Below are 9,335 nucleotides of genomic sequence, written 5' to 3'. Positions count from 1 at the left end.
AGAAGAGTATGGGACATGGGGAAAAGCAATAGGCCTCCTCCCACGAAAGCTAGAAAGGAAGTAGAAGGGATGGATGGGGAAAGAGGAGGCAGAGAGTCTGTGCAGACACAGGGGAGGGAGGTGATCCCCATCCATTCCACCCAGTGTCACCATTCTGGCAGCAAAGGGGCCAGGCCTTCCCTTTGCAGATCAGGTTATGTAAAACTAACACTTCACAGGCTGCCGGGGAACGGTGCCTCCCCCAGACTCCAGCAAGTTAGTTACACATAGCTTTCCTTTCACAAATCCACGTTGGCTGCCCCTAATCAAATTCTGCTTCCCAAGCAATTTCCCTTGCTAATTCCTCCCAAATCAGCCCTAACCCACCTATCCCCCTTGTCGCTAAGCTAGCCAGCCTCTAATCACACACTGCACTGTGTGATCCCTTCCCAAGTAATACAGGGTTCGGCACTTTCCTCTGGTTCTCAGCAGCCTAACCTGTCAGGAACAACCTTCTAAAAATATCACTAAAGACCTCAGCTAATTTCTAATCCTCATTTCTATTAAGACGGCTGCCTGTACTATGTGGGTTTCCAGACTTGGGATTTACAGTCTTCCTTAAGAGCATCTAATCTGCGCAGAGCCATTTCTGTTGTTATCCATAAGCAAACTCCTCCCTTCTCCACCACAAAACATGATCCCTTTGGCAGCGGCTCTCCAGTCTGCAGGGCACTCTCAGCCAGCCAGGGAAGACACCAGCCTCTTCCTCTCTGCTTAGCTCACCCCATTACTTTTTGGCAAGCCTTCCCAGGGAGATCACTGGGCTCCCACTCCTCTCAGGTACTGGGTAGATGTTTTGTATGAAACAAATTAGCCTGTGAGCTCTGCAGGATGTGTTTTTTTTTGCACCTCCCAAGTTTTTGAGTTGTGTAAATCGTATAAGGAAGCTGATGCATAATAGAGCCAAGCTCTTGAAGCACCTTGGATAACTAGACTTTCTCTTACTATTTGTATTTAGGTATTTTTTGCTGTTTCCTCTTCCTTTTTAAAATTCACCCGTCCCAAACTGCCAGAACCAACCAAGTCAGAAGAACAAAAGAAACAGAGGAGAGTGCTATATTCTGGCTGTCCCCTGGCACACACCAGGGATCTGGCTCAGCCCAGGCAAATGAAGTCTTTTTAATCACAGGCCACTGGCCAAAGAACCCTGGTGGAAGATGCTGCAGGATTGTATCATCGAGCGCCAGGCATGTCTGTGTCCAAAAGGAGCACTAAAGAACACCCAGAGCTCTCCCTGGGCTTGAGAGCACCAGGCTTTGCATCAAACGCCACAGTGGAGGAGGTGGAATCAGAGCCTGCCCTTCACAAACCAAAGAGGTGTGGCAGAACCCAGTGCTCTGTCAGCACAGCTGTTCTGTGGAGTAAGGGTTTACATGAGGAGATTTGGTAATCTTATGGGTTCAGGAGAGAAAATTAATTGAAGAGTGGGAAGAGTGTCTAGCCGATGACATGGTATCATTTAATCCAGCAGGGAAGTGCTCCAAGTGGGTTGGCTGTCAGCTGGCACGCACAGCAGGAGTCACATGAGTGCCACGTTGGAGGGTGACGTGGAAGGTGGAGGAGTGGCACATGCCATTCCCAGAGTTTAACAGCGCAAAGTGGCCTGTGCAGGCAGTCAGCACATGCAATCCTAACGCGCCCCTTTGACCTCATGGCTCCACTCTGCATCTGAGTCATGCACTACAGCAGAGTCAGGTGTTTTCCGGGGAGAGCAGGGGCAGAACAACACTTTGTCATTTCTCAATCCTGTAGCAAATGTCATGAAATCAATAGTCCTCCTCTGTTCCGTGTGAAGCCAGTATGGTCACACACCTCCAAGATCAGCATTTCTAAAATACACCTTGATCTCAAGGTGCCTTGCCAAAGTGAGACAAGCATTTAAAAACAGAGACCAGGTGGAAAAGTTTCTGGTTGACTTGTGCAAACCCACAGCTGCAGCTGAGGCTTGTTCACCCAAACCAGTTAGCACAGTCCACTCAAACCAGTTGCAGCCCATTGCAGCTTGTCCACCCTGACCAGTTTAGCCCATGCTGAAGTCCTGCAGCAGGGCCCTGAGCACCAGCCTCCTGTGACAGAGCTCTCATTAAGCTCTCTGAATTTATTTTGAAGTTCAGAAGTACCATAATTTAAGCATTGCAATCCAGAGGGATGGTGCAGCAGCCAAAGCTGTGACGAAAAACTGAAATAAGAATGGCAGTGGCAAAGGGCTATGGCACTCCAGTGATCCCAGTCCGACGTGGGCTTTACTGTGTCCTTCACCCACATGTGTCCCATGGCTATGACAGCCCTGCACTCTGATCCCTTTGGGCACCTGCACAACAGGGAATTCACAGCAGCAGCAATGCCTGTGGATGTGATGCCTTGCGGAAGCTGGAGAGCCCTTGCCTTCATTACCAACCCGTCTCACCTCCACCCTGAACTCAACTGCATGCCCTTCCCTTTGCCCTGTTGCCCCAAGTCCTTTCTCACCCCAATCCCCATCCCTATTCCCATTCCCATTCCCATCCCCATTCCTATTCTCATCCCCATTCCCATCCCCATTCCCACCCTCATCCTTACCTCCATTCCCACCCTCATCCCTATTCTCATGCTCATCCCCATCCTCATCCCCATTCCCACCCTCATCCTTACCTCCATTCCCACCCTCATCCCTATTCTCATGCTCATCCCCATGCTCATCCCCATTCCCATCCCCATCCCCATCCGCATCCCCATTCCCATCCCCATCATCTCCATCCCCATCATCTCCATCCGCATCCCCATTCCCATCCCCATCCTCTCCATCCCCATCATCTCCATCATCCCCATCCCCATCCCCATCATCCCCATTCCCATCCCCATCATCTCCATCCCCATCATCTCCATCCTCATCATCTCCATCATCCCCATCCCAATCCCCCATCCCCAATCCCCATTCCCAATCCCCCATCCCCCGTCCCCCATCCCCCGTCCCCCGTCCCCCATCCCCCATTCCCCATCCCCCGTCCCCGTCCCCGTCCCCATCCCGAATCCCGAATCCCGAATCCCCAATCCCCAATCCCCATTCCCCATTCCCCATCCCCAATCCCCCATCCCTATTCCCCATCCCCCGGCCCCGCCCCCAGCCGTGACTCAGCCGCCCCCCGGCCTCCCATTGGCTGCCCGCCGGGCACGCGCAGCAGACGGCGGCGGTGGCGGCGCGCCATTGGCTCGGGCGGCCGTGACGTCACGGGGGCGGCCGTGCGGCGGGAGCGTGACTCGGCACGAGGCTGCGCTGAGTCAGCGCCCGGAGCCGATAAAGCCGCGGCGGCTGCGCCCGTTCCTCTGTGCCCGTCCGTGCCCGTGTTCCCGTTCCCGTTCTCATCCCCGGAGCGAGGGTCCCGCTGCACTATGGAGCTCCCGTGGCTGGGCGAGCACTGCTCCGAGCGCTCCTGCAAACAGCTGGGTAAGTGCGGGCTCGGACCGAAGCCCCGGGCTGAAGTCGCCGAGCAGCGCCCGCGCGGGCGGACTCGTCACGGAGGGGTAACGCGTGTACCGGGGGGCCGCTCCTGTCCCCCGAGGCTGTACAGGGCTGCTGTGGGTAGTGGCACGCACCAGTGCTGCTGCTGGAGTGCCCCCTCAGTCGCTCTAGGGAAAGAGTGCTAGCTGTTGTTGCTGTGCGTGTCAAACTGCTAAGGGATGGCTTTTCATGAATAAAATTATTTTTGAAGCTGGGCTTTGGATTTGTACTTCAGCTCTTAGCTCTTGACTAGTTGCTTACTAAGGTTTCTGCGTTCGAAGAGCTCCTGAGGTGCTTATGGCTTGTGTTCGTCTTACACTGCAGATAAAAAGAGGAAAATTTATCACTCTTGGGTTTTCAGTTTTAATATTTGTGAAGAATGATCTAACCTCTTTAGAGATAATTGGATTGTGACTAGACAAAAATTTCTTTAGAATTTGTAGCCTATTGTGCGTACCCTTAGAGTTGTTAACTTTGTTTCGTGAAAATCTGTTTTCTTTTTTATTCTTCTCCCAGATTTCCTTCCTCTGAAATGCGACGCATGTGGGGAAGTCTTCTGTAAAGATCACATCCGTTATGATGACCACAAGTGCAGCTCCGCCTACAAGAAAGTGAGTTCCTGTATGACGTGAGTCAGTAATTCACCCTGCAAATTGCTAAGTCATTTGTAAGGGCTGCTCTGAACCTTCATCTGTGGTTTCAATAAAAGTGGATGGGAGAACCACAAGATGCAAGTTAATGATGCATCCAGATTTCAAACATATAGAAACATGACATTTCAGAGGTCACTACTGATAGATTCTAGTTTCTTTCTCTCATAGTACATCTCCTTAGAGAGGAGTGCTTTATATTTTAAATAATGTATTGTGGTCTAAAATTTTCTGCAGTCCAAGTCCTGTAAATTGAAGGACAACAAACATGAAACTACAGAAGAAATAAATAGAACAAGTGGCGCCAAACTTTGATCTCTGGCCTGTACTTGGGCTTTGAGGTATTCAAAGGCTGTAATTCCAGAAAAGCCAAAAGGATATTTAAAGTCAATTTACCAAATATGTTGCTACAAATTGATTTGGCAAAGCATGTCTGCATGATTTTTGGAAATTGATTTGCAGTTACTGTTGTGAAGTGTATCTTTAAAAGTATTAGCAAATGAGACCATGAAACACTTAGGAATATGCTTCTATCACCTATGGGTAAGAGAAGAGGAAAGACAGAAAAATAGGGTTGGACTTGATTATCTTAAAGGTCTATTTCAACCTAAACAATTCTGTAATTCTGTGATTCTGATCTGTGTTGTGTGTTCTTAGAATGTGCAGGTCCCCGTGTGTCCCCTCTGTAACACACCTATCCCAGTGCAGAAGGGAGAAATCCCAGACATTGTGGTTGGAGCACACATAGATAAGGACTGCAAATACAATCCAGCACAGCAAAAGCAGAAGGTAAGAAAACTGCTGCTGAAGTCTAAACTCTCTTCCTAATGCTTGTGAAGCTGGGCCTTCTGGCAGCAGACTGTGTAAAAACTTGCTCTGCTTCATCTTAGCTCTAAGGGCACTTGAACATTTGTGCTTCAACTTGGTCATTGCTCAGAGAAAGCAAACATTGCCAACTTCCTGTCCTCTCTTACTTAGATCTTCACAAACAAATGCTTAAAGCCAGGCTGCAAAAGGAAAGAGATGATGAAGGTGGTTTGTGAACAGTGTGGTGGCAACTTCTGCATCAAACACCGGCATCCTCTGGATCACGACTGCAGAGGGAGCAGCCAGCCCATCTCCAAGGCAGGGTGAGCTGTACTTGTGGTACTTCAGCTCAAGATGAGATTTCAGGGCTGGTGTCAGGGGTTGGTGGGGAGCTTGGACAGACAGGGAATTCTGGAAACTACAGATCATCTCAATAAAATAGCCATGAGTTCCTCTGCATCTCAGGCTGAATTTCTGAAATGTCAGCCTTAATTTCTGAGCCAAGAGAAAAGGCTTATCAAATGCTTTCCTGAATTTTCAAGCTTACCTGTGCAGTCTCTCCTAATTGAGAATAATCGCTGGCCAACTCAAGCACCCTTTGAGATCTGGCTCCAAATACTAGACTCCTAAAGCTCTCTCCAGCACCTTGAAGTAACCACGAATAATCAATACCCTGACAAGCCAAGTTTAAACTTAATTTTAATAAAAGATCTATCTCTTGCAGGCAGACATACCTTGACTGTTCTGTGCAGTAGGAGTGTGAGATGTGTGACAGATGCAGATGATTAAACTGGATGGAAGAGTGGAACTACAGAGTGCATGGGTGCTGAGCCTGGTTGTATTTGTTCCTAGATACGCAGCTCTGATGAGAGCCTCTCAGCCCACCTTCAAGTCCCCGGGAGCAATTGGAGTGCCATCTAATGGGAATCGTCAGCACAACAGGTATCAGCGGCACAAGGAGTAAAAGCAAACATTTCTTAAGACTTGGCTGCTGTCCACACGGGCACCAGTGCCACTGTCACACCTCTAACTGCTCTAGAGTTGGTAGCTGACCTGTAAATGCTGTTGGGAGTGCAGCATAGGGGCTCTGACAGCACAGGTAAATCCCTGCTTCTCCACGGTGATTAAAGTGGCCACATAGCCACAAGCATGAGGACACCAAATTGTTGTATTTGCAGCTTGGTCTCCCACCTGCTCAGTGAGTTTGGAAAAGTGGTGTGTCATCAGAATGCTGAGGAAAGCACAGCAGACACCTGAATTAAATTAAATGGCCCAAGCTCTTCCCTGGCATGTTGTAACTCCTTGTGACTGGAAGTTCGAGCTGTGTAACCAGTGCATTTTTGTCTTTCAGGTGCAGATAGTAGAGGCTCTTCACATCTGGATCAAACCTTTATTTTAGAGTTAATCTTTTCTCTCTCTCTTTAAATTTCTATGCAATTAACTTATTTTTGTATCATAATTTTGTGTGCATTCAATAAACTGTTTCCCTTTCCAAGCCAATGTTACTTGTTCCTATATTTGGAATAAGAACTTCAATACTATGAAAAATATTTGATGTAGTAAACTGGGGGATGGTAGTAGGAGGAAGATTACAACTGGTACAAAATACAGCCAGCTTTGCTTAGGTCAGGCCAAGCCTGAACTAGGAATCTCCCAAAATGAGAATCTGAAATACAAGCTAGTGTCATATGTCTCAATCCTTCACATCAATGTGAAGCGAGTTTATATAAGCTTCCTCTTGGTTTCTGAATGTCATTGGAAGAACTTTATTTATAAAGCTATACCCTCTTTTTTTTTTTTTTTTTTTTTTCAGGCCCTGTCTGAAGGCTAGTGCTCACAGAGGCATGTGCAGTATAATTCTTCAACACTGATTGCCTCTTAGACAGAAATCTAGATTTGCAGGGATATATTTTGTGGTTTCAGGCAGAAAAGGAAGCCAGAGAAAGTAGCATTAACTGTGTCTCATGTAATGAGAATAAGGCCAAAACACAGCATTGTTTAGGGAGGCTGCTCTTGCTGTCTTCCTGAAAAGCTTGAACAAGTGCAGTCATAACAGATAATGCTCCATCTATTATCCTGATCAGCTCTCCAGGCTCTTTAAAACTGCATGAGTATCCAGCTGCTTAGCTTGAGGCCCGAAATATTGTAGGTTGATGAAATGGAAATGTGCTGTTAATGAACAATGCTAATTCCCCAGATGGGATCTAAGTAGGCCTCTCATCCAGCTAATTGTGAGAAAAATGCCAGGGCTTACTGACGGTGTCAGGGGGTCAGGACCTCAATTTCATGTGTCATTGGAGCCATTCCTCTGCATGCTGGGGCTGCTGGGCTGGAGTGCTGGCTTAGGACGAACTGGAGGGTAATTGCAGCCCCTTCAATCCCCTGCAGCTGTGAGTGCCCAGCGCTGCTGAGGTGGGAGGAGGAGCACTTTGCAGAGCAGAGGATGCCGAGTTCCTTGACCTGGGAATAATAATCTTCGGTGATTCTGTAAGAGATGGGAGTGCAGTTAATGCATGTGCTTCGTACAGCCTTGAGGGGTACTGCAGTTGTGCCAAGGCTGTTGTGTCTCTTCTCTTTAAACAGTTTAATTCTTGGAGTTGGAATGCTTCTTAAGGAGGAAATGTGGATTTATGGACCTTCACAGGGACAGCATGTAAACAGTCAATGCCTTGAGTCATAGGCCTTTCCTAAGAAAGGACAGATGTAATTTCTGGCCAGCACAGAACAAGTATCTGTGCTAGCTCATATTAATGTTTGGCCCAGTGTGATTTCTCATGCTAGAGAAGTCTTTTTGGAGAAGATCACAGCTAGTTGGCCAAACAGGACATGTAATATAGGTATGAGTTCCAACATTCATATAATCTAATTTTTTGCAATCATGCAGCCAAGATTGTGATGTGACAGTATTGTAATACTGTGCTTAACCACAGGATGTCACAATAGGATATGCAATAACACAGTCTTTATTTTAGGAAGTCTAAACATAGAAAACATTCTTTCCCTAGCCACATTGGAGCAAAAGCTTAAATTACAACTTCAGTTTTAGGTACCACCACCCTCTGCTTATCCTCTGTGTGCCAATGCCCTAACTCAGCCATAGCCCATTGCTGTATTTTATATACATTTTATATCTTTTGTGTATAATTTCTAACTGGTTCCATGTACCCCACCGGTGGTTTGGGAAGGGGATTCCATGGTCACAGCCTAGGGCAGAGAGGCTCTCCCAGCCCAGCAGCAATGGCAGGGGGACCGGAGGGCACCTCAGTGTGGGGAGGAGGTGGAAGAGGAGGAAAGCAGAAGCTACCTCTTCCCATCAATGCCTGCAATGGTACAGGGACTTGTTTGCCAGCACGACCTGCTCCCACATCCAGCATCTCAGCTGCTGCTGGGATCCAAGCAAAGGGAAGCAACAACGCTGTCTCAGGTTGTCCTGAAAAAAATGTGTCATCTATGTGTGTGTTTGTGGCAAAAATTCTGGCCCTTAAATTGCCAAGAGTAGGTGGAAAAGTTTGTGCATGTGGTATTTATAGAAAATGAAAGCATGGAAACCAACTTGCTGCCTGGAAATTGTCCTCGGAGGTGTTTTCTCGTCCTGTCAAACCACACCCTTGGCCTCTTCCCACGCATTGCACCAGAGCCCATAGGGACACGGGTAACGCTGGCTCAGACTTCAGGATCTTTTAGCACCTGGCCTTTAGGATCTGCGGGCTCAAAGGGATCACAGCCGTTGTCCAGAGAGCCACACCTCAGTGTATCAGCGGCGGCCGCAGCCCCCACGCCACCCTGCTGTGACCAGCAGCACCCGACTCGTGTAGGGAGCGCCGGGCTGGCTTCCACCGGGTGTCCCACAGTGCGGGGTGGGAGCTGCCAGGCCCCAGGATCCCCGTCCGGCCGTGGGTGGATCCCGTGAGACCCCGGGAATCCCCGTCCGGCCGTGGGTGGATCCCGTGAGACCCCGGGGATCCCCGTCCGGCCGTGGGTGGATCCCGTGAGGCCCCGGGGATCCCCGTCCGGCCCTGGGTGAACCCAGCCAGGCGCTGGGGGTCCCTACTAGGCCACGGAACGATCACTGCCAGGGCATGGGGGATCGCAGGCAGGGTGCAGGTGGATCCCTGCCACGGTCACGGTGGATCCCGGTGAGGCCCTAGGACGGTCCCGATTTCGGGAATCTCCCAGGCAAAAGGGCGGAGCTGCAGGCGGATCTCGGCGCGGGAAGATGGCGTCACGCGCGCCACCAGAAGCCGGTAGAGCGTTCCTCGGCACACGTGTTCCTGGTGGGCGCTTTAACTCCGAGCGGGGCTCCCTATTGGCCAGCGGGGTGATTGACAGCCCGAGAGCCAACCAGATGCCTCCATTCTGTC

General features: G+C 49.4%; 1 protein-coding gene and 1 long non-coding RNA gene across 5 annotated transcripts; one reads left to right on the top strand and one right to left on the bottom strand.

Annotated features, from left to right (window-relative positions):
* Positions 1 to 3,255: 3,255 nt before the first annotated feature.
* On the top strand, positions 3,256 to 6,474 carry ZFAND2A (zinc finger AN1-type containing 2A). Of its 4 annotated transcripts, XM_032126373.1 has the most exons (6): positions 3,258 to 3,463; positions 4,034 to 4,128; positions 4,825 to 4,956; positions 5,146 to 5,297; positions 5,827 to 5,916; positions 6,326 to 6,474. In XM_032126373.1, exons 1-6 carry the CDS (start codon positions 3,409 to 3,411, stop codon positions 6,333 to 6,335), a joined length of 534 nt encoding a protein of 177 aa, XP_031982264.1. In that variant the 5' UTR covers positions 3,258 to 3,408; the 3' UTR covers positions 6,336 to 6,474. The 4 variants fall into 4 exon arrangements, with proteins under 4 accessions (XP_031982265.1, XP_031982263.1, XP_031982266.1 ...); XM_032126374.1 differs by lacking the exon at positions 6,326 to 6,474 and having other exon boundaries at positions 3,256 to 3,463; positions 5,699 to 5,828; XM_032126372.1 differs by having other exon boundaries at positions 3,257 to 3,463; positions 5,827 to 6,474.
* A 1,447-nt stretch (positions 6,475 to 7,921) lies between these two features.
* Positions 7,922 to 9,285, bottom strand: LOC116452221. The gene is made up of 2 exons (XR_004243438.1): positions 8,528 to 9,285; positions 7,922 to 8,404 (listed from the first exon to the last, which is right to left on the bottom strand). It is a non-coding gene; the product is annotated as an uncharacterized LOC116452221 (long non-coding RNA).
* Positions 9,286 to 9,335: the final 50 nt, after the last annotated feature.

Source organism: Corvus moneduloides, chromosome 16 (assembly GCF_009650955.1).
Source record: "Corvus moneduloides isolate bCorMon1 chromosome 16, bCorMon1.pri, whole genome shotgun sequence".
NCBI lineage: Eukaryota > Metazoa > Chordata > Aves > Passeriformes > Corvidae > Corvus > Corvus moneduloides.
This window is presented reverse-complemented; position numbering and strand designations above follow the sequence as displayed.

Excerpts from the sequence above, each read along its gene's own strand:
- ZFAND2A (XM_032126372.1), top strand. The coding sequence starts at position 3,409 with ATGGAGCTCCCGTGGCTGGGCGAGCACTGCTCCGAGCGCTCCTGCAAA. Across the intron at positions 3,464-4,033 it reads GCGCTCCTGCAAACAGCTGG|ATTTCCTTCCTCTGAAATGC; the intron begins GTAAGTGCGGGC and ends TTCTTCTCCCAG. Across the intron at positions 5,298-5,826 it reads CAGCCCATCTCCAAGGCAGG|ATACGCAGCTCTGATGAGAG; the intron begins GTGAGCTGTACT and ends ATTTGTTCCTAG.